General features: G+C 34.8%; 2 protein-coding genes across 8 annotated transcripts in view; one reads left to right on the forward strand and one right to left on the reverse strand.

Moving 5' to 3' along the window:
• The window catches only part of GIGYF2 (GRB10 interacting GYF protein 2), a 164,047-nt gene that overhangs the window by 48,417 nt on the left and 90,541 nt on the right, over positions 1–25,089 (forward strand). For 5 of the 6 annotated variants that reach the window (XM_077155436.1, XM_077155438.1, XM_077155441.1 and 2 more), the window contains 3 exons: positions 9,510–9,621; positions 13,538–13,649; positions 15,039–15,079. In XM_077155436.1, coding sequence (XP_077011551.1) covers positions 9,510–9,621; positions 13,538–13,649; positions 15,039–15,079 — 265 coding nt within the window. The remainder of the gene's footprint in view (positions 1–9,509; positions 9,622–13,537; positions 13,650–15,038; positions 15,080–25,089) is intronic. The other variant, XM_077155440.1, reaches the window with a different exon arrangement.
• Positions 20,450–23,343, reverse strand: KCNJ13 (potassium inwardly rectifying channel subfamily J member 13). 2 transcript variants are annotated; one of them, XM_077155444.1, is made up of 2 exons: positions 22,884–23,343; positions 20,450–21,126 (listed from the first exon to the last, which is right to left on the reverse strand). In XM_077155444.1, exons 1-2 carry the CDS (start codon positions 23,341–23,343, stop codon positions 20,507–20,509), a joined length of 1,080 nt encoding a protein of 359 aa, XP_077011559.1. In that variant the 3' UTR covers positions 20,450–20,506. The 2 variants fall into 2 exon arrangements, with proteins under 2 accessions (XP_077011559.1, XP_077011560.1); XM_077155445.1 differs by having other exon boundaries at positions 20,987–21,126; positions 23,120–23,343.

The raw sequence follows: 25,089 nt of genomic DNA on the forward strand, positions 1-25,089 counted from the left end.
GGCGGCGGCGAGATGTGATGGAGGAAGAGGGGGAGGTATTCTTCTTAGAAGGGTACAGTTTTTCAGAAGTAATTGTCAACATGAATTCTCACTAATACATTCTACCACTTAAGAGCTGTTGTAAAGGAAAATGTTGATCTTTAGCTCAAAATGCACTTAAAGCTCCTTTCATCAATTTTTTTTCCCCGTAATTTGAGAAAGTAAGTCTTCTGGATTTGGAAGTTAGCAGATTTTGGGGTGTCCCTATTTTTAGTGCACTTTGTCCTACACAAAGATAAAAAAAAGCTTCTGATTTCAAGGAGCTTCTTATTTCAAGGAGTAAAATGGAATGATGGAATGCCACTGAAGAATCATTATTACTTGTCTAAATTACAGCTTTATTGAGATATAAATCACATAAAATATGATTCACCCTTCTGAATTGTACAGAAGTGTGCAATTCAATGGTTTTTAAAGTATATTCACAGAGTTTTACAGCTATACTACTATCTAATTCCAGAACATTTGCATCACTTTTTGTGGCATCCCTGGTCATTTCCTCTACACTCAGGCCATGTTTTGCATGGGGACACTCTATTAAGAAAGAACTCTGTATTAGAAATGTATTTCATTCTAAGAAAGGTTTGATTTTAATCTTTGGTGATTTTCACCTCCATACTTTCTGTTATCAGTCAGGGTTCGCCAAAGAAACAAAACCATCAAGATGTAAATATGTGTGTAAATATTAAGAGATTTATTTTAAGGAATTGGCTTATAAGATTTGGGGGCTGGCAAGTCTACGAACTGAAGGGCAGATCTGTAGGTTGGAAATTCTGAAAGGAAGGATGTTGCAGTCTTGAGTCAGAAATCCTTGGATAGGGAGAAGCTGGTTGGCTGGAAATTTCAAGGAGAGTTGATGCTGCAGTCTTGCAAAATTTCTTCTCTCTACAACCCTCAGTTTTTTGTTCTTAAGTCCTCTATATTACATGATAAAGGATAATCCCCTTTAAAGACAGCTGATTGTAGATGCTAATCCAATTTACAAAGTACCTGCACAGCAACATCTAGGTTTAGTGTTTGACCAAGAAACTGGACACCATAACCTGGCCAAGTTGACACACAAGTTGTCATCACACTTTCATAAACTACTTTTGTTTTGTGAATGGTTTCCTTCTATATCAGGCTACTTCCATCTTTATTCACAAAATCCAATGTGTTCTAGGTGTTATCAGCAGATATTTTCAGTGACCAAAGGGCATTATTTTTTTTTTATTTTTTAACATGGGCAGGCACCGGGAATTGAACCCGGGTCCTCTGGCATGGCAGGCGAGCATTCTTGCCTGCTGAGCCACCGTGGCCCTCCCACCAAAGGGCATTATTGCTGTATAAAGATGGAACAGAAAAGAAAGGGTGTTGTCTCCAGTGATTGGTGAAAAGTTGTTGCTAAGTATCAGGTTGGTATTTGGCCACATTTTGGTTTAGTTTCTTTAAAAAATATTTTTATCATCAAGCATTTCAAGTGAACAGACAAGTATAGAGAATATTATTACAAACACCAGCATATTTACTAGTGTTACTTTGTTTTAAAATATAGTTTAGACTGCCTGGGATATACCCCTCCTTCTTTCCTTAGAGATTACCACAGATTGGTTTATTGTTCTCATTCATGTTTTTATATTTTCTTTACACATTTGTGTTTCCATATGGAATATATAGTTGTATTTTATAGGGTTACAAATTTCATATTCAAACTAGCATACTATAATTTTAATATTATAGTATAAATATTTTAATTTTCCAGCTTCATTTTTTATCTTGACATTGATTTTTTTGTTGTTGATACATGTAGCTCAGATTCACTCATCTCTGCTGTGTAGTATTCCACAGTATGAGAAAATTACAATTTTTCTGGTCCTTTTTTTGATATTTAAGGTTGCTCTCAATTTTTGTTATTATGAATTGTGCTGCAGTGAGTAGTCTGTGTTAGCAATTTCTTGTTTTTTTTTTTAAACTATCTATTTTGAAATAATTTCAGACTTAAAGGTAAGTTGCAAAAATAATACAGAAATAATACACAGGACTCCAGCACACCCCACACCGAAATACACAACTGTTATTACCAATTGTGACCAAAGGGCATTATTGCTGTGTAAAGATGAAACAGGAAAGAAAGGGTCTTGTCTCCAGTGATTGGTGAAAAGTTGTTACCAACTGTTATTGGCTTTCTTTTTGCTCTGTGGGCAGGGAAACACAGTATCTTGCTCTTTTTTTTTTTTAACATTTTATTTTGAAATACTTTTCAAATTTAGAGAACAATTACAAAAATGATATAAACCCCATATAGAGAACTTCAGTATACCCTTTCCCCCTGTATACCCAGATTCACCAATTTTAACATTTTTCCACATTTGCTATATATCATTCTGTCTGTTCATCCATCATCAGTCAATCTATTTGCTGAATACTAGAGTATAGATTGTATATAGTATGCTCCTTAAACTCAATACTACCATTTACATTTCCTCAGGGAAAGTATATTCACTTCTGAAACCACCTTAAATGCAAATAACAAGTTCAAGAAATTTAACATTGATAAAAAGTTTGTAGTGTATATTCCAATTTTTTTCATATGTCCTAAATTTTTAAAAGAAGAATCTTTTAAAAAAATTTATTTATTATGTAATATATGTACAAAGGAAAGGCAATTTTCAAAGTACACTTCAATAAGTAGTTATAGAGCAGATTTCAGAGTTTGTTTGGATTACCATTCCCTATTTCTGTTTTTTTCTTATAGTTGCTCCAAAACACTGGAGGCTAGGAAGAATGTCATAATAGTGATTCAGCAGTCATACTGATTTGTTCAGTTCTGTTTTCTCTGTTATAAATCCTCCTCTGATCCTTCTCTCAATCTATAGGAGTCTTTAGGCAATGCCCATTCTAACTTTTTCATGTTGAGTTAGGGTGTTGATGCTAAAGAATAGGGGATATAATTAGTTGATAATCTTGGAGAGGGTGGTTCCCCTGGGTTTCGGTGGGAACCCTCTGAAAATTACAGATTCCAGGAAAACAAACTTAGTACATGAAACTTTTATAGAGTCTCACTTCAAGCCCTAGGAGTTCTTAAGCGTTAACGGGTAATGTTGGTTGGGATTTAGCAAACCATAGCAATTAGCATCATCTAACAAGCTTGCAGTAAGAGTACCTTCTGGAATAGCCTCTTGACTCTATTTGAACTCTTTTAACCATTGAATACCTTATTTTATTTCGCTTCTTTTTCCCCCTGTTGATCAGGAAGGCATTGTCGATCCCAGGGTGCCAGGGCCAGACTCATCTCCAGGAGTCACGTCCCATGTTGTCAAGGCGATTTTCACCCCTGAATGTTATGTGCTATGTAAGGGGCACGGTAATGATTTTCCTTGCAGAGTTGGGTTTAGAGAAAGGGCACATCTGATAATGTCCTTTGTATCCTTTACTCTTGTGTTGCTGGAGTCCATCTGGGATCAAGTGTTGCATTTAATTTTCATTGTTTCTTAGTTGTTTATTTCATGTTGTGGGAAAATTATACACAACATAAATATTCTTATCTCAGCAACTCCCAAGCATGCTATTCAGTGGGATCAGTCAGGTACACAATATACTTATACCCTTACCACCTTCTGTTATTAAAACTGCAAGGATCTCCCCAAATAGAAACTTTACACCCATTGTGCATTAACTCCCCATTCCACCTGTGTCCCACCCCTGCCTTTATGAGCTTGCCTACTCTCTGATATTTTCTCTATAATTACTGTGGGGCAGAATTTAACAGTCTATAAGTTTCTAACAATCTTGTTTGCTTTGACACCAACCTAACTTTGATAGTATACATAAACTGTGTTCCTATACTCCTCATCCCCCATCTTTATGTTTTTATCACCAGTTAAATGTTTATAAATTTGAGTCTAAACCCCCCTGATTTATCTCTTGTGTATTTTTCTAGGTAAATATGTGAATGTATTTTACCCTTTTTTTATTCAAGTGGTGATATGTACTCCAAAACATTGTTCTGCGTTTTCCCCATTTATTGAAAAACTTCTCAAATTTGGAAACAACATTCTTCCATTGTTTTAGTTTACATTTCTTTGCCCATGCCAGTGAACAGTTGTTCAAGTATTTATCGGCCAATTATATTTCTGTTAATTATTTGTTGTCTTTTCCAATATTCCTTTTGGGATAGTAATCTTTTTCTTGTCTATTTATATTATTTACCTGAGCTCCTTATATGTTAAGATTGTTGGCTATAGTTATGTCCAATAAGTTTTCTAACTTTTTAAATTGACTTTCAAACTGTTTTTAATCTTTTTTTAATACCAAAATTAATTTTTAGCTCATTTTAGTCATTTTGTTCTTTTGTGATTATTCTTCCAGTATTTTGTTTAGCTGTTTATTACATATTTCTAAAAATTTCTTTTTTTTTCCTTTAAGAAATGGTTCTGAGAACTGTTGGTTAGACGTTTGGAAAAGAAAGTTAAGTTTGTATTCATCTATACACCAAAATTATCAAATATTTAAGGAGTAAATGTTAAATTTTTTTTGTATGCTGTATAGTAGGGGTCACATGTCTTTGTTTTGCCATGTGAATATCCCATTATTGCAACACCATTTGTTGAATTTTTATTTGTTGCTTGTTTGTTTTTTGGGATTTGCATGGTGGGAAATTGAACCCAGGTCTTCTGCATGGTAGGCAAGAATTCTACCAATGAACTACCCTTGCACCCCCTAATTTTTTTTTTTTTTTTTAACTTTTTATTGTATAATGTACCATGCCTTCAAAGCAAAGAAAGAAAAAAGCAATAGTTTTCAAAGCACTCTTCAACAAGTAGTTACAGGGCAGATCCTAGAGTTTGTCATGGACCCCCATACCATTATTTCCGATTTTTCCTTCTAGCTGCCCTAGAACATTGGAGGCTAGAAGGAATATATATATATATATATTTTATCATCCCACCCCCCTTTTTTTGTAAAAAAGTTAACATATATACAAAACAATAAATTTCAAAGCACAGCACAAAAATTAGTTGTAGAACAGATTTCAGAGTTTGGATGGGTTAGAGTTCCACAATTTTAGGTTTTTACTCCTAGCTGCTGTAAGATAATTGGAGATTAAAGGACATGTCAATTTAATGAGTCAGCACTCATATTCATTTCTTAAACCCTACCTTCTCTGTATAATTTCATCATCACCTTCTTGCTCCCACTCTTTAGGGGTATTTGGGCTATGTCTGTTCTACTTTTTTCATGTTGGAAGGTCTTTCGATAATAAGGTGTCAGGAGACAAAACTAGCTAATGTTCTAGAAAGGCTTACCCTTTTAGGTTTCAGAGTTTTGTTGTTTTTCCATGTGAATATCATTATAGCAGCACCAGTTGTGGAATTTTTATTTGTTTTTCTTTGTTTGTTTTTTGTTTATTAAGTTTATAAACATTTAATTCGTGATGAACTACATAAAGGTGGGGGAATGAGGAGTATAGGAACACAGTTTATATATGCTGTCGAAGTTAAGTTGGTGTCAAAGCAAGCAAGATTGTTAGAGACTTATAGACTGTTAAATTCTGCCCCATGGTAATTACAGAGAAAATATCAGAGAATAGGCAAGCTCATAAAGACAGGGGTGAGGACCCAGGGGGAAAGGGATGTTAATAATGTACAGTGGTTGTAGAGTTTCTGTATCAGGTCCAGGACCCATCTGGGGGTTGTGGGTAGTGCATGGAACCTTTGTAGAGTCTTACATATTGCCCTAGGTGTTCTTTAGGATTGGCTGGAATGGTTTTGGTTGGGTTTTAGCTACTTATGACAGGTAGCAATTTCTAACTGAAGTTTGCGTAAGAGGAACCTCCAGAGTAGCCTCTCGACTCTATTTGAGCTCTCTCAGCCACTGATACCTTATTTGTCCCACTTCTTTTCCCCATTTTGGTCAAGATGGCATTGTTGATCCCACTGTGCCAGGGCTAGACTTATCCCTGGGAGTCATCTCCCACATCTCCAGGGAAACTTTCACCCCTGGATGTCATGTCCCATGTCGGGAGGAAGGCAGTGATTATTATTATATTTTTAATAATAGTAAAATCTGTCTTATTAAAGTGGACTGCAGCTCAGTGTAAAGACTGATTAGTTTTCATGGTAGTCACAAAGGATCATCAGTGTGTACTTTTGGAAGTATTTAAAATGTATTGTTAAGGATTTCCTGCCATTTTTCTTTTTTTTTTTTTTTTGTATCCTCTATTACTTATAAAATATGCTACGTAGGACCATGCTAAAGCAGGTAATAGATTTATTAGAATTGTGTTGTTTGTCTTCTGGATTGTCAGGTACTCCTCAGGTATCGTGTAGCTCTTCCTAGATTGAGTTTTACATTCTTTTTCATTGCAGTACCCCTACAGGGTGTAACATACCTAGTAGCCTAAGGCTGCAGAAGTTATCTTGAAATGTGGCATTTTATCTTAACAATGCAAGTTAATTTTGCTTAATATGTGCATAGTATACACAGGAACGTTTAAAAAATAGTTTTCCTGCAACAAAATTGGTTCTTAAAATATTTCATTTTATATCTTCTAGTTGTTTTAGTTTGGTTTTTCCCTTGAGTATGTATCTTGGTTTGAGAAGCGTTATTTAGGCCCTATACCTGTAATTTAGGTAGCTGCTACCACTTACTTATTTACCAAGAAAGATAGTTATTTCATGTATGCATTTTTGAATAGGTAATACATAAAAAATTCAAAAGCATATATAGTGAAAAGCAAGTCTGCTTTTCTCTCAAACTCTCATCATTTTCTCTATTTGCTAATGTTTTCTTGTAGGGATAGTTAATACACTTACAACCACATAACTGTATTTTTCTTAAAACACACATATATGGTAGTATGCTCTTCATACTGTTCACACTTTATTCTTTTTCCTAAGCATGTATCTAGGAGATAATAGCAAACATATTTACTTAGATTTTAATATGTGTCCGGCACTATTCTAAGCACTTGGCATTTATTTATGGATTGCTTGCTTGCAGTAAGCTGTGAAGTAGACACAAATATTTTCCCTATCCCCATAGTATAGACAAAGAAAACGAGACATAGGGAAGTTGAGTAAATTGCCAAAGATCATACCACTACAAAGTGGTGGAGCCAAATTCAGACCCAGGCAGACTGGCCTCAAGTCTGCTTTTAACTGAAACTATCTTTATGTCTCCATCTATTAGGTTGACCATATGAAATTGCAGTTTTTGTGGCTCTGAAATGGTTGAATGTTAGCAATTTCATATGGTTCAAAATAATGGAGTTGCTTTTTTTTAACATATAGGATTCTATGTGTAGATGTACCATAGTTTAAAAATTAGCCGCTATTGGTTGATAGTTAGATAGTTTCCAGTTTTTGCTTTTACAAAGTCACAGTAAAGATCTTTGCATTTAAGTTATTTCTCAAGTGTAAGAAGTGGAAATGATGGGTCAAAGGATGTGTGCATTTGAGTATATGTTGAAATATTCCTTCCAAAGAGTGTACTAGTTTATACTTTCTGTAAAAGTGTGACAGTGTATGAAAATATTTGAGGGTTTCCCCATACCTATGTATGGGTGCATTTGAGATTTAAACATGTTATAGTTTGGGAATGGGGAAGTGTTTAATGGTGTGGGATCCTGACATATATAATGCAGTTAGCTCTGACCTTTGTTTCTCAATATTAGAATATATTAATATACATTATGGGACTTTATAGAATTTGCTGTAATTGTAGTCCTAGAGGCATTATCCACTTACCACCATTCAGTTCCTCTGTGCTAAAGGATAAGTTAGTGCATATGTCTCAACCAGTTTTCTTTTTTATTAAATAAGTGTTATTATATTACGCTTTGAAATATGTTTTATCAAGATAGGTGTTTTACTAATTTTTAGTTCTTAAGTCTTCGTTTTTGAAGTTACTTGATTATATGATTATATACCTATCTGAGTCAAAGGAAAAAGTAACAGTTTATACTGATAAGTTTCTGAAAATTGCCTGATCAGATTAAATGGGGGACAGTATCAAATGAAATTCTGAAGAAGACAACTATTGGGGAAAAAAATGATCCCTGTATTAAAGCAAAAAAGTTGGTAATGGCAGTAGAAATTTTTAACCAGTTAGTTGTGTAACTAACTTGTTGATTCCTTCAAAAGAGGTACAGACGTCATATTTCGATTGATGATGAACCCAAACAGCAAATAGAACTTCAGTGTGGAAACCACTTAAGGCTAAAATATTAGCTGAATTGTAGGATTCTTTTACAGTATAACTATTAAGCCTCACTTCTTGCCCATCTGCCAGGAGGGGCTACAGCCATGCCTAAGTGGCATTTTTTTCAATGCACCACACCTTTGCACTTTTGCACAAATGTCTTATGTTCTAAGTGAACAGAAGGTATCCAAGTAAGGATGCTCCAAAATTTTCCTAGTTGAAAACACTCTTGCAAAATTCGTATGGTATCCAGTATTTTCATATTTATAGTTATTTCCAGGATATTTATATTGGTTTTTGTCTTTCCTTTTCCTAAGCCTCATATATTCAGTTTATCCAGAAGTGTCAACCAGACATTTTTTTGGCTTCTGGATCTCCTGACTTCCCATGTTCCTTTTTATGCTTGAAGGATTCCCATCCATAACCTTCTGATTGTACTTGATCCAATTTCAGATTGGTTGTGGTGTGGAAGTGCAGGTTAATGACTGAGTGATTTAGATTTTGTGTATTTCTTATCAAGCTTCTTCTCCGCTTCCACATTAATTTATTATTCAGGTGGTTGATCTTTTCTAGATTCCTATCTGGCCCTTTCTCACTTGGCTTTTTTTTTTTTGTCTTGAGCAAGCACTGGGAATCAAACCCAGGTCTCCAGCCTGGCAGGCAAGAATTCTGCCACTGAGCCACCGCTGCACTGCCCCTCACTTGCTGTTAATCCTGTTATTCTGTTAAGTACCACTGGAGTTGGAATTCACTTTGGTGAACAGAATGAGGCAAAAATGATCATTTTCCTCCCATTTAAAAGATTTCTGACCGATCTGTGCTTTCTTATGTTACTCTTGCATTAAAATTTTTTGTGGCCCATTTATATGCTCCTTTCCACTTTTTACCAAAATCTAAAGTACTTTTAAAGGACCCTTTCAAACCATGTCTCTTCCACCAAGTTTTATTTATCCCATTGTATAGCTATGCTGTCTACTTCCAGATACAGAGAACATTTAGAGTTTGTTTACTTGTTTATGCATTTCTGCACAGAACTCAGCATAGTACAAGACTTTGCTATCAATGTTTGTTGTCAGTGTTTGTTAGCCTGAACTATTAATGTGAAATTGTCAGCTTAAATCAGGTTTTGGATCCTCTCAGTATGTCATGTTGTTATGGTGTCCCATGACTAGTAGTAATAAGATGTCACTTTATAGATGCAGTGGGAGGTGGGGAGAAGCAACATGTAGTTTTATCTGTTTTATCCATTTTTTCTTTCTTTTTATTTTTTTATTTTTGTTTTTTGGCAGAGGAACTTTTCCATGTCTGTAAATAGTGCTGCTGTCCTGCGATTGACAGGCCGAGGAGGAGGAGGAGCAGTGGTGGGGGCTCCTAGAGGGCGGAGTTCTTCAAGAGGGCGAGGTGAGCTTTAATGTGAAATGAGCAATAACAGAAGAGGAGGAGCAGTGGTGGGGGCCTTTTGCTTTGGGAGCCAAAGTGTCCTGAAGTGTCCTGATTGCTGGAACATCATGAAAGTCCCCAGGCCTCTGTGTCTCAGAGTTTCATTTAAGAGTCATGTACCAAGAATGTCTTTAGCCATAGAGGGGCTTCAGCAGCAAAAGCTGTCTCATTGGTACCCTCTCCTAGGGCCATTGAGGGGGTAGAACAAAAACTACTTATATACCAGTCATTTATTTAACCTACAGTATTATGGATTTTTGTCTCTTCTTAGAAGAATTCTAATTTTGATATTACTTGTTTGTTTGCTACCTGCTCCGTATTTTGGGTTTGTTGATTTTCTGCTGCATAACAACATTCTTGATATTTGTAATTTGAATATTTTACTTGAGTATTTAACTCATAAATTGGTTAAATCACAGAATTAGTTTTGGTGTTCCTTGTAATTTCTAAGAGATGCTTTAGAAATGGAAAAATTGGGTGTCTGCAGTGACAGAGGCTTTGTCTCCACTTGTGGCACCACTCAGATTAGCATCATCCTAAGTGTGGAGTTGCTGGATTCTTTTTTTTCTTAAAGTTGTGTTTATGAATAGAGTCATCTATACTCAGTCTTTATAATAGAGACTGCGTTCCTGTGAAGAGGTTTCTTTCAGTAGTCCATTCACAATGTGGTAATGCGGATGTTGTGACTGATGTAGAGGCTAACTAGAAAGTGTCACTGTTAATAATCAGGTGCTATTTACTACCTAGATGTAGATATTTTTTCCTTCTGAATTTGTAAGTCTCTACAACAGTGGTTTTTAACCTGGGAAATTGTTAGGGAACATCTTTAAAACTTATTTAAAACTACCTCTGCAACAGGATTTTTGGGTGATTTGTCTGTGCTTTACAAACTCCCCAGGCAGTTAGATTCCAGAATTTGCCTGAGATCTGTCATCTTGGTGGTGCAGTGATGTTTTGGAAATGGGACTGACTGCTCTTGGCTCTGGTCTGAAATTGGGTATTTCCTGGGTTTCTCTGCTGTGGACTGCCTACTAGGAGAAGTTGTACCTGAGCATCTTTGCCTCTAGTGCTTTTCAGGGCAAGCCTGAGAGCAATCTTATTAATTAAGAAGAGTGTGTGTGTGTGTTTGGGGGAGAATGGGCTGGAGTGTTAAGTGTGAACCACAAGTGAGCTGTTTTACATGCTTCAAGTAACTGTGAATTTTGTATGCTGCAACTACCAACCAATCTTTCTAAATAGGCTTTGGTTTGTTTGTTTGTTGTAATCCATAGAGGGAAACAAGTAAAAGACTGATGGATTTCTTCCTGCTTTCTGGCTTCTTTGAAGTGAAAGGTTGTCACATAGGATAGAACTCTTGCATTCAGAATTTAACTCTTACACATATAAAAGATAGACACTATGATATATATATGAAGTAGTGACTTAATATATCATTTGGAAAGAATGGTATGAAACTAGTCAAATGAATGAGTTGGTTGTGAAAAATATTTCTCACACCACTGTTACAGCCAGGTGTGGTTCTTTTTAATGATTTCTCATAAGCACATTTTACAAAACAAGGTTATAGTTAGAATCTGTATGACTTGTATTCTTTACTTATTAATTTTAAATTCTTAAAAAATTTTAAAAATAATTTTACATTCTTGATTAAATAAATAATGGTAATTGCTGCTTTTTTTTTAATGTGGGTAGACTGCAAATCTGTCCTGTTTCTTTCCATTTGAAAAAACTGCTATATGAAAATCAACTGATTTTTCACATTGAACTAGTACAATTTAAACAAATGGATGGAAGAACAATTTAAAATTGCTATCTTTTTTATTTTGTCTGGTTAATGTGTTTATAAATAAGGCAGGTCCACACAGCTGACAACCACTGTCTGCATCATCATTTAAAGGAAATATGTTTTAATCCTCCAAACAATTAGGGTGGAATTTTAGACAACAGGGAAGTCGTTTAAAATTAGCTTTATGAAAGATTCATCTTTGTGTATTTACTTGCTCATTTATAGATGATTATGGGCCTTGTTCTTTGACAGTGATTTCTTGTATTTTACAAACTGGAAAGCTCTAGAATCTGACTGTTTTTTAGGTAACCCATTTTAATGCTTCAGTTTTGTGAGCAGGACTAGTGCCAATGCTAGTCATCACAACTATTGCAGAAAAGATTTGTGTGTGTTTCACTTGTTTCTCTGGTAAATTAAAGGCTGTTTTTAATGTTCATGTTTCTAGAATAAAACATTTTGCTTAAGGTGATATGTTCTTATTGGTTTTCCATAGAAATTTGCTCTAAAGAGAGGGGACTTTTTTTCTTTAACCCTAAAATCATTGTAAAGGATACACCCCAGTGTTCCATACCAGTTTTTATTAAACTGTGTTAGAATCTTAAAGTATATATTTCTTATTACACTGTGTTAGAATCTTAGAGTATATATTTTATTCTCAGTGGCTTAAACTTGGGAGTTGTCATGGAATTTTACAGCTGGAAGATACCTTTAAGATAATGAGTTCAACACCATTCCTCATTTCACTTTCCAGATGAAGAAATAGATACCTGAACTAGTTAAGAGGGTATCCATTTTTTTGTAGGTTCCCTGCAGACAATTCTTTGCATTTTTGTATTTTATCAGGCAGTCATATAAAAGTGCACCTGAATTCTAGATCATTTCTTGATAAATTATAACTAAGGTAGAAATACTGCATGAGTAGTTGAAGTAATTATTTAACTCAATTGTATTATCTTTGGGAAAGCATTCATGCTTTTCATTCAAGTGCCATTATCATTTCTGTTGGGTGGTTCATTGTGCACTGTGGGAGATGGGCTAGAGATGATGGTTAAGGTTTCTTCTCATTATCAGTACATCCCTGTGCCTCCATCCTACTTCGGATTTCTCATTTTTGTGTTGGATATAAATGGTGAATATTTGTTGGGAACACCTCAAACTGTACCAAAAGTAGAAAGTGGAAAGTGCATTCTGCCTTCTGTCCCCAGACCCAGCAGTTGGTTCTTTATCGGTACTTTATTCTCTGTGGTTTATAGTATGGTATTGTATTATTTTATCACAGTCTATTTAGCCAGTCCTTTGTAGACAGGCATTAATGTTGTTTCTAGTTGGTTTTTTTTTCAATTGCAGTGAGCACCTTCATACATATTCATTTGCACATATGTACTTCTATTAGGGTAAACTTTAAGTAGAATTGCTGAGCCAGATTTGATGCATCTAACCAAATTGCCTTCAGTAAAGACCAATTTATATTTGAACCACCAGAGTTTTCTAAATCCCTATTTCATCCCAGCTCCTGGTTCAGATTTAGTACTGACACTTCTTACCTCTGAATTTGGTTAGAGTGGAAAGAGTTCCTTTGGTTGTTGTAGAATATCCTTTAAGGAGATACTTTACAAAATTGATAGAGTTGACTGATTATCTTTTCTCTGGGATTAGATGAATTATTTTCACATTTGTGCTTGTTTTTTTACTTTAATTCCCCTTCTCAGAAACTTTCCAAATCAAAATTTCTTCCATTTTTGTTGAAAATAACCCAATGAAAGGTTTAATTTACAGTAATGATTTATCGAATTTTTTATGAATTACACTATTAAACTTTTTATTAAAGAGCTTAATGTTGATACAGTTTCTTGTCCAAGACTGGGTGGGACCTTACGCCAGTTTTCTAACTTGTTTTGTCAGCCTCTTGTGCTCTAGCTATTTCAGTGCCATTGTTGGTCTCACAGGTCAAGAACCAAAGGGGCTCACTAAATATTTATAAGTAGATATCCTTCATCATATAGAGACAGAACTTCAAATATTGATCTTGGTGTTGACTGTGTGCCAAATATTGACATCTGACCATCATGTTCTCTGTTTTCTTATTTTCAGGAAGAGGCAGAGGTGAATGTGGTTTCTACCAAAGAAGCTTTGATGAGGTGGAGGGTGTGTTTGGTCGAGGAGGTGGCAGGGAAATGCATAGATCACAGAGCTGGGAGGAAAGGTAACTAAAGGAACCAGAGCTTCTTATACCCTTCTTATATCTTATAAAGATTTCTTAGTATATAAAAGTTATTTCTTTTCTGCTTTCTGCAGAGACAAGGCCTCGGGTGCACAATTACAGAGTTTCGTTTTTGTTTTCTTTTAAGCTGTTAATTAGTGAATATAAAGTTGAATGTAGACATTTTTAAATGATCCTTCCGTGAAGGAAGAAACCATTCTGGATAAATAGTGTCTGCATGAATTTTTTTTTTTAAGTTATATAATTGTATAATATAACATACATACAAAACAAAGAAAGAAAAACACAAGTTTTCAAAGTACGCTTCAACAAGTAGTTACGGAACAGATCCCAGAGTTTGTCATGGGCTACCATACCATCATCTCAAATTTTTCCTTCTAGCTGCTGTTTTTTATAATTTTTTTTCTTTTTTTGTGAAAAATAACATGTATTAAAAAAACAATAAATTTCAAAGCACAGCACAAAAATTAGTTGTAGAACAGATTTCAGAGTTTGGGTGGGTTAGAGTTCTACAATTTTAGGTTTTTTATTCTTAGTACTCTAAGGTACTAGAGACTAAAAGAAATATCAGTATAATGATTCAGCAGTCACAATCGTTTGTTAAAGTCTACGGTCTCTGTATATCTCCACCATCACCTTTGATCTTTATCCTATTCTTTAGAGGTATTTAGGCTATGCCCATTCTATCTTTTTCATGTTGGAAGGGGCTGTGAGTAATATGGTGTAGGGAGATGGAACTAGCTGATATTGCATGAATATTTAATAATTAATTTGACTTGATATTTGATTGGTATTTAGTAGGAAGCATTACCATTTTCTTATTTGCTGGTATTAGTAAAAGCATCTTCTCTTTCTGTTGTTTGATATTTTATGTGAAGTCTGTTATTAGGTAATTGCATAAAGGTCTATATATAAGGGATATTTATAATATAAAATATTTGTAAACAACCCAAACAGCTTAATGTCACAGTGGTTTTTAACTTATTGGACAGCTATATAATAGAATACTATATATTCATTAAAGTGAATATTATGAAACTATTTAATAACATAGAAAACACATTCTAAAGTATAAAAAACTGTGACCAGCATGTCTCTAATTAAAAAAAAAACCTCCAGTTTATTTCTGGTATTTAAAAAATTGTATGTACTAGAGTTATCAGTATAAGTTAGTTTTTGGTTAGTGAGATAGTGAATATTTTTGTTTTTTCCCCCTGTAATTTCTAAATGTTAGGCAATAACCATCTATTTGTTTTTATAATTTAACAAATGAAAAAATGCTGTTAAAGTAAAATAGGAAATAGGACATCATGGGTGGGAGCTCTCCATATAATTCTAAAGTCTTATTTGAAATTTAATTTATCTTTGTAGGGGTGACAGACGTTTTGAAAAGCCAGGACGAAAAGAAGTAGGTAAGATTTTCTTACTGTTTTGAATATTTTATCTGCTTTTAACAAGGCTTACTCAGTTGCTGCACCTTTCCAGTAGATGGGGTTGTAGCATTGCTTGCAGACAGAATTCCCTGGTTATTTGAGGGCAATGTTACAGGAAACTAGGGATGCTGAATACAACCATTAGGGTTTATTTGACTTAACTTTTTAGGTGTGTGTTGTTTTCTGCAAGGTTATGCATTTTTAAATTAAAGTCATGTTGTGAACTGAAATTTAATGGTAGGAGCTAATCTAGTAACTCCATTTATAATGTAGATTAATTCTCACAGGTGAGAAGAAAAAGAAAATGCTGGAATGTTTGTTTTTAATCAGAGAGCAAGGCTAATAATATAATTGTTCTTACTTCAGTTGTCTGTTTGTCTCGTCTTTTGCTGTATGTTTTAACATTTTTTCCCCTTGATCTGAAATGAGCATTCAAAATACTATATACAGCTAAGAGATCCACTAAATTAAGAGGAACATATTAAAGAAACAAGATTTCAAAGTTTATGATGAATTAAACGTAGTTAATCTTAATTAAATGTTTAGTAAGATGGGTTTATTGACAACTAAAGGTATACTGTACAAATTACCAGTAGTTATTAATATCTGAGAGAAAAAAGGCCAATTCATAGTATATTGGAGTTATGAAAATTACTGTACAAGTTCTAAATTCCTAGAAGTAACAAGTTTTCTTCAGAGCATCATTGTGTCTTGACCATTTCTTGTAAACGGATGTAAATATATAAATATCATTCAGGAACTGATTTGCAGATTGTTTTTAAACATTAAGTAGTTAAAATGATCAGCTTTACGTTACTGTTTCCGTTTAATACTCATTTTAACATATTAATGATTTAAATTCCTCATTCATTAGCATGGCATTGGGAATGATCAGTTGTGTTTATTTTAATGGAAAGCCATTAAATGAATATAGTATGAATTGATTTGGAACGGAGTGAGTAGATAACTTATTGCTAGTTAAATGTCTCTTTACCAATGTTGTAGACTCTTGGATAGACTGTTGGGTGAAGTTATTATCTTGAGGAATTTATTGGGACCTCAGCTCATCTTTGTCTCATTCAGTATTTTTTCCAGTGAATATGGAAAATTGATGAGGGTAGTTTAAAGAGGAAAGAATTTGGAATTAGAACAGTAAAGAATTTGGAATCAGAAGACCTGTGATTGTGGATTGTTTAAGCTCTTGTTTATTCATTCATTGGTCTCATCAGTGATGAAGCCTTACAGAATTTTTAGGATTAAACAAGAGTATATGCACTTGTTTATTCATTTGTAAAATACTGGATTTCCTATTAATGTGCCAGGCATTGTGCTTGGTGCTAAATTAATGTTCCTTTTCTTTGGAAAGCAGTGTTGGTTAGCTGATTAGATTCTCAAATCATTCAGTGTCGACAGGGATAGCTGTGGGATGACACATTTGGACTTGGGGTCAGAATTAATGTGGAACAAGAGACCAGATCCAATAAAATGGAAGTGTAACAGTAGAAAATGCAAAGTCTCATGTAAAATAGAGAATTAAATGGATGGAGGTGCTGTGTGTAATAGCAGCCTTCTGATGAAAGGCACAGCACTCTCAGTTGACTCTGTGCTGAAATTAAATCAGGAACAAGATGGTATCCATGCAACCTTGGGCAGCATTTACTAGAGTTCAGATGTCCTCATTGAGTCACGTGATAGAGAATCCCACTGTCTTTTATGCTGTCACAAGATCCTTTGAAAGGGGTGTCCATATGTTGGTAGGATGGCCAGGGAATTTAAATTCTTCTGCTAAGGAATGCTAGAAGGAAACAGGACAATTCAGATGGGAAACAAGACTGTGGACAGAACTGGGTGGGGAGAAGGGTTTGTAGAGTCACTCTCCACAAATATTTGCTTAACAATCATGTGAAAGAGAAATTAGACTTGAAAAGGGGTTGAATGATGCAAAATTCAAGGAGGCAGGTGTTTGACACAATCTTTCAAAAGATCTAATAATTAGTGTTATCTGAAAATAACTTAGATTGCTTTGGGAAAGTAGTTAGTGCCTTGAGAAAAGCTTGATTTGAGCTATTTGACACATATTCACACTTTGGTGGTTTGGAATAAACTGTTAAGTTCCTTTTTGTTATTATTCGTGATTCTCATTTTAGCTTTATGAATCCAAATTAGGGTAATTTCCCAATATCTCTCTATTAAGTAATACTTCTTTTCTTTGCCACCCTAAAGCTTTATATTGGAAAAGCCAATTTCTATATAATCAAATTGACATGAAGTGGCTACAAATATTAAGAAAGTTTTTCTCATTCCAAAGATATCAGAGTTATTTCCAAATATATAAATGCTAGTATATCATAGTGGCTTTTATTGAATGGTTTTTGATAAAATGCTCACTTAAGGTTGTTATATTAATTGTACCAATGACTCTGAGTTTTCTCTTTTTGTAAATAACCCATTTTTGTTGAAAGTAATCATAGATTTTAGAAAAAAAATCACTTCATAATTGTATCATATTCTCCAAGAACAGCAGTTCTAAACTCATTTTTTGTGACACAATGATGTATTGATTAATTGTGTGATGTCCTGTAGCATCAAATTAAGATAGTTTAAGTACCGAAGATTCAAGAATGATGTGTTCTTTTTAAAGTTAGAGATTAATCACATCATATATTTGCTCTTAAACATGGGTAGGACTCTAGATATCGCGGTAAGAATTACATATAACCTCTACGAACATCCTTGGAAGAATGTAGAGGTGGAAAAGGCCTAAAAAGTATGTGATATCGGAATCAAAGTTCCCATGCAGTAGGAATTGATTACTGCATAGGGGGAGATAATTCAGGTGACCATCTTGTGGTAAGATTCTGAAAGGATGAAATTAAAAGATCATTAAAAAATAAAAATCACCTTGATGATACCATAGACTCATCTCAGTGTGATACTAATTGGTACATTTTGGTGTGATATGCTTTGAAATAGCAGTTTCAGATTACTAGGCTGCAGCTAGCAGTTCGTAAAATAGACTTTTTGCGTATATAAAACTAGATCCTTATGATTTTTAGCAGTTAACCTGTCTTCAGTTTGTTCGGACTATTAGGCTCTTAATATTGATATCCAAAAGCACTTTCTAAGTTAGTTCCAAAATGATCTTCCTGATCATGTATCTGAGAAAGCATGTCTACACTCACAGGAGCCCAGATTAGTGAGCTGTACAGCCCAGAAGGTGGCACTGCCGTGCTTGCCTCCTAATAATTTCTCCCTTTTTTCCACTTACTCCTCCATTTTCCTGAGAGGACAGTGGCGTTTTTGAAGAAAATTAAATCCTAACCCTAGGAAATGTAATTCTTTGAAGCTCCCAGGAGCTTTCTACTCCCTAGACAGAAGTTCTTGGTTGCTTTTCTTAGTAGCTCTATTCGTAAAAAATTTATTACATAGCATTTATATAACAACGGGTCTTTTTTTGGGGGTGGTGGTGGCGGGAATCCCATTTAATTTTCAAATGGAAAGTTTATAAACAGTAAGTATAATATGAGATTCATCTGACTTTAATGGAGGACATGCTACATCTATAGGGGGACTTAGATCCTGGAACTTGGTTGTTTGCTTTTGTCACATTGGACAACTTGGCTTAACTGTTGAATTTGTGATCTGTGTAAGTGAGATAAGCGTTCTTAGGAAAAAAACCATACCATGTAAATCTTAGATACTACTTTATTTTCACAGATTAAGTAATTTTGTTAATTTATTATGGAAATAATTCCTGCTATCTATACATGTTACAACAGTTTTGGGTTGAAAAAAAATCTGTTGGCCTGGCTGGTACTTGAGAATGCCTAACATTTTCAAACAGCAAAATTTTGCAATAAGTAAGTTTCTCTGTACTTGCTATTCCTCTGCTATTGTCGGCTTTTGGACCAATCCAAAGTTCTTCTTTATTTTCTTTTCCTTTTGGTAAAGAGTAGAAAAATGTAACTTGCTGTTGTGTTCTGCTCTTCACAACTGATTGCCTATATTCAGCTAGTATTTATTTCAAGAGTTGATTCCTGCCTGGGTCATCACCAGTGGGAAAGGTTAATCTTTCTCTTTTCCGACATAAATCTGAATAGGGAGAATTCAGAAAAGAAGAGCAGCATGAACCTTGAAACATGATAGTCCGACTCTTCTGATTCTTATTTTACGTTTGAGAACAGTCTCATTTTTATGTTAAAATGAAAGTGTGCAAAGGATTGTCCTAAATTGTAAGGTAAGGGAATGGGGTTCATCTTAGTATATGTAAAATAAAAAAATGAAGCAGCAGAGAAAGCATAGTTTTCATAGCATTTTAGATTTGGAAAGAAGTAATAGAGCTCATCTAGTCCAACCTCCTACTGGTGAATAAACACTCATTTTGTGTTTATAGAAAAAACTATTTGAAGCTGGAAACAAGAATTTGGGTTTGAAAATACTTTGTTGCCTAATTATTTTTTGCTTTATCTATTAGAGAAATTTTTTCCTAGTTAAAATATATCCAACTAAACCTTTGTATCTACAGAAACTTAAATATATTTGCATTTATGAATTATTTAGAACCTTTTGGTAGGAAGGAAATATTTTTGTTTAGGTCTGAAACCATTCACATGAATAGTTGATAATAATTTTTAAATCACTGATTATATGCAGGGTAGCTTTAAAGTAGGTATAATTTTGCATCTGTTTGTCCAAAATTACCACCTTGGAAGGTCCATTCATGCTGGAGCTCCTCTTATTTGCATTATCACTTTCTCCCACAAGTATATGAACATTGGTAGGTTTGTGTGTCATGTTCACATGCTTTTAGGCTTGCATGTAATCTATGATTTGCTGTTTTTCCTGTGAATTTTTGTTCTCAGCTGTTCAAAATTAAAAGGGTAATACTTATCACAGTTTTGTGGTATAAAGAACCAAAGGAATAATCTTTGCTGCCTTGATAGAAGTAACAGTTTTTAAAGGATATTCACTAAATATTGTGAACTCATTTGTTCCTCAAGGAGCTAGGTTTGAAACTAGGCGTTGGTTTGATTTGCAGGTGTAAATGAGAGATTTATGATTGACTTTCTTAGAGTTCAGTTGTGTTCAACATCACTGTCCATTTCACCTTCGTTACTTAAATTCACCAGCAGTGTTTAAATCTCGGTCAAGTTGAGTGTAATTGATTTCAGTAGATAACCACAGACACAGTCTTTGTAAAGCAGATGGTTACATTTCCAGAATGTGTATTGTTAGCTTAGCCATCTTTTGTGGACATAGGTATGATCACCTGCATAATCTTTAGATGTAATCAGAATCGGAAAAAAAAAAAATAAAACATGAACTATGATGAAGGAAAAGGAGCTGTATAACTGGCTGGGCATACTTAATACATTAAAAAATAAAGGTTGTCATGGATAAGTCTTACTATGTCAGCCCTGTTTCAGAGATCTGAAAAGTGTCAATGTTTTGTCCATTGATGTGGATATCCAGGTCAGTCCTGTTTGGGCTCTTAGAAACCAAAGGAGTTGGAAGCTCTGGGATAGTCTTGTCAAAATTCTCCATCTTGATTTGATATTCGCCTTTGGAGCCTCTGGTCAACAGAGATGCAAAACAATGATGTAACATGATCTCTGAGGGTAGGTAGGATGTCCTCCTTTGGCATGTTTCTCCAGTGCCTTCCTGCATTGCTGAAAGGAACACAACTAATTCGTAGTGGGGAGGATTTTCATGCTGGAGCAGAGTAGCCAGAGGACTTGATGGTGTAATAGAGTGATAATATGTTAGAGGAAAGATAAAGAATGGACATTCCTCGGAGCTGATGCCATTGAGGTGGAAGTCCACACTGGTCTGGTAGAGTTCGCCATTTTCTCTTTCCTGATAGAGTACAGCTGAGACCCGAACACTGGTTAGAGGGCTGGGTCGAGTGTTGGCCACTTGGAAAATAAGATTAGGTTTCCCATCTATGTGAGCTACTACAGCTAAGTCAGTAAAGCGAATTGAGAAAGCTCGATTTTTTGGCCGGGCAATCTTCGCCACAAAGGCACCTAAATTAGAAACCATTGAATTTTTTTTAGAATGAAAACTATAAATAGCAATACTTTGTGTGGTTGAAAAGGGTATATAAAATAGTTATACATTTTTTTAGGTGCCATGCCTTCCAAATGAGTTGGGAATTGAATTATTGTTAATTTTGGTAGTCTCATTTCATTTGTTTGAAGAATTTTTCAAAGTATTCATACATTCTTACTTTAAAAACTATGATTTCAAAGTAAGAAATGTAAAACTGTGCTCTAGTTTCTTATAAAGTCAAAGAATTGGTTATTTCCTATATTCTCCTCCCCCCCGCCCTTTGTGATATAATAGAAAATAGATATACTTTGGTTACAACTTGATGACTTCAAGTTGAAAGAGAGACTAGATTCAGAGCAGAATGATTTGGAGTAGGGGAGGGGACTAATAGGATTAGTGACACATTGAAGAAAATTTTAAACTTTGAGTCTTATAGGAAACTTTTTTTGGAAGGCTGTGGCTATTAGCTTATTTCAGCCTACTTTTCAAGTGTATCCTCCTTGTGTCCCAAACTACAGATCATGGTTTATTGACCCCTTTTGTGCCACAGATCATGTTGGCAGCCTGGTGAAGTTTATGGACCTCTTCTCAGAATTATGTTTTAAATGCATGCACATAAAACGTAGGATTTCAAAGGAAACCAAATATATTGAAATCCTGTGGATATTTTAAAAGTTTGTAATATAGTACTATGTGTGTTTTATTAATTCATTAAATAACAATATCTGGTTGTGGACTTAGTGTAATTTTGAAGTACTGCTGTGTGATACGAGAATATCTATGATTTCTATTTGTATTAAAGTTACAGTCCCTGCTAATGTTCTGTTTTGTTGCCTACATTCATAATTGAAAGAAATGCCAAATTTCAGTTAGTGGGTTAGTGAAAAAAAGAAAGTTTTTCCCATCTAAGTTCACAGGCCCCGTAAATTTTATCCATGGGCTGACCCAGTTTAAGAACTCTTGTTCCAGAAGTTGTGATTTGTCACGGGTTGTAAAGCCAGTGGTAGCACACTGGGAAACCCCAGATGGCCCTTCATACGGCCTAGTGTTTACCTTCTGATTATTGGATAGTATGTTAAAACCAGGTTTTTTTAAAAAATTATGTATGTTCGTTATAAAAAGGACACTAGACCTACTTTATTTGGGGAAAGAGTCTTTTATCAACCAGGGTCGATAAGCAAAATTTCATAATCCTTCTGGCTTTATTTCTAATGCAATTTGTTAAGAGCATGTATACTTGTTCTCTAACATATAATGCTAATGTGGGGCTCTGGGCTCAGTAGTATTGAATAAATCTTGAAAAGATGAACTCAGAGGAGAAAATTCAAGGCCAGTGAAGGAAAAATAATTAAATTCCTCTGTTAGGTAAGATGACTGTCAAAATATGCATTGATTATGTTTATTTACTTAACAAAATGTTTTACTGTTCTAAAAATGCTTCTCTTACACCTTATGTTAATATTTTTTGACTATAAGATGTTCCTGTAAGTTAGTGTCATAATGATTCTCCTTTTCTTAAGAAGTTCCAAGAGGTAAAATTTAAGTGTAGAGTCAGGTTCCTTTAACTTCTTCTATTGTTTGGCCTTAGATGTTTCTTTTCTGTCTCAGACATTACTGCTAATAATGCAAATAAATTATTCTATATTTTTAATTACAGAATTGCTTATAACTTCCTATACCCTTTCCAAAACACTTGCAATTTTTTTTTTTTTTTAAGAACAAAGACAATTACCTGTGATAAAAGCCTCTAGCATGAGGCCTAGGAGCATTTGTATGGCAAGTAAGGCGATTGCACTTGGACAGTCACCACTGGGGAACATGGTACCATAACCAATTGTAAGTTGTGTCTCCAGGGAGAACGAGAAAGCAGCTGTGAAACTGGTGATGTACTTGACACAGATAGTATGGTTTTCAGGTGGGGCATCATGATCTAGTTCCAGATCACCATTCATCTCAGCTAGAACATACCAGAGCACTGCAAAGACAAGCCAGTGGACAACAAAAGAAGCAGAAAAGACCAACATCATCCATCGCCAGCGCATGTCCATTAGGATTCCCCAAGCATCTCGAAGATAGGCAAGGCCTCTTTGAGCACCATCCATTTGAAGTGTGCTGTGGCCATCCTTGGTGACCATCCTCTGGTATCTCTGAGTTAGGAGAGGAGCAATAACTTTGCAGTTACTTCCATCCATCTCAGGCTGTAATTCTCTGAAATCGAGTAAATTAGTAAATCCTTAACTGTTATACAGTTAATATTCATACATTTTGAGACCTCACCCCCATTCATTTTCTGCTTTCTTTGGAATGCTTTCCTGACTACAGCTTGGAAAGACTTTCCCAGTCTGCCGGCTCTCTCTTCTCTACGTAAAAGGAGGCATTTATTGTCTAAGTCATTCCTTTGTTGGCTGATCACATATTACCATAGGATACCTTTTTTATTGTTTCCTTGAATGACAATTTAAATATTTCACATTTTAATATTTTCCGAGTATATTAGAAAATTCTTTAGGTTGGGAATTGTGGTTTGTGCTTGACACCCCTCTGTCTTTCTTCAAATGTTTATTCATTTGACCAAATATTATTTATAAATCACAAAATATTGAATGAATTCATAATAAAAAGGAGTAAGTTAAATTCATAAGTGTTCCTCTGTAAATAAATGGAAGCTAGACTTCTATTTGTGCTAATCTTTTAGAGACCTGCAGTTTTGATATGTGTTTTATCCAAAGAGTTTTATTTATATTTTGTTTTTGTCTCTTTGGGACCACTTTTGTGGAGGCTTTTCTTCCCTGGCTGATAGATTGCTGCCTTGTTGAATATTCTAGGTTCTGATTTGATTGTGGAGTGGAGAGAGAATTGTTTTCTTGTTTTTTCCCTTGGCAGAGATATTTAATGACCCCCTTTTGCTAGATTCTTTAAATGTTTTAGTAGATGTGATAATACCCTTTTGGAAATAATAACTTCTTAGGCACTGAGCTAGCTGCTTTTTCTATTGCATTATCTCTGATTCTTGGGTATCTTCACAAGGTAGACTTTATTATTCCCTTTTTTTCAGATGAAATCACTGAGGTTCAGGGAGGTAAAAGAAATTTGCACGAGGCAAGTGGGAACAGAATTTGAATTATTACCCGGATCTTACTAACTCCAAGGTCGATTAATTTTTTTTTTTTTTTACAAAGTAAAACTACTACAGAGTTTGGTGAAATAAAAATCCTTTCAAGATGGTGGGTATTGCATTCACAAGATGGTCTTTGACAACCACATGTTAGTAAGTATACTTAGAGGCTCTTCCTGTCCCTCTAACTTTCTTGAGTATCTTAAACCATTTTAACTTTGTATATGATTCTTATCGTAGTATCATAATATTAGCTAATATATACTGACTGTTTTCTGTGCCTGGAAACACACTTATATATATAAATACCTAACACTTCCCATGTATTAACTCAGGCAGTGTGACAGGCAATGCCTGGCACAGATTAAACTCATGGTAAAGTATTACTTGCTTTATTGTTAGTAAGAATATTTCTTAACTTTCATGGTAATAAGCCCCATTATTATTCCCATTTTACATAGGATGAAGCTGAGGCACAGTGAGTTCCCCCAAATCACAGTATATTTTCAGTTAAGGAGATACGTAGTTTAGTACAATCAGAATTATGGATAACCTAGTCTTTTGGAATGTACAGACCAGTAGAATTAAAGTGGGGAGGAAAGTTTTCACCTAGCACTGCCACTTTCGAATTTTGCCAAGTGAGAAAATAACATTCACTGGACCAGCCTAACTGTGGAACATGTACTGGTGGTGTGTACTAGGTCTGTGATGGGCATTTTCATTTCAGCCAACAGTGAGAAATGTTGATGGCCAATACTGTTTCTGCATACCTTTGTTCAGGGGGGCCCACTGTCTTTCCATTGTTAAATCCTTCTTTCTTAAG

Source organism: Tamandua tetradactyla, chromosome 3, assembly GCF_023851605.1.
Source record: "Tamandua tetradactyla isolate mTamTet1 chromosome 3, mTamTet1.pri, whole genome shotgun sequence".
NCBI lineage: Eukaryota > Metazoa > Chordata > Mammalia > Pilosa > Myrmecophagidae > Tamandua > Tamandua tetradactyla.

Excerpts from the sequence above, each read along its gene's own strand:
- KCNJ13 (XM_077155444.1), bottom strand. The coding sequence starts at position 23,343 with ATGGATGGAAGTAACTGCAAAGTTATTGCTCCTCTCCTAACTCAGAGA. Across the intron at positions 21,127-22,883 it reads GCTAGAGGCTTTTATCACAG|GTGCCTTTGTGGCGAAGATT; the intron begins GTAATTGTCTTT and ends TTTCTAATTTAG.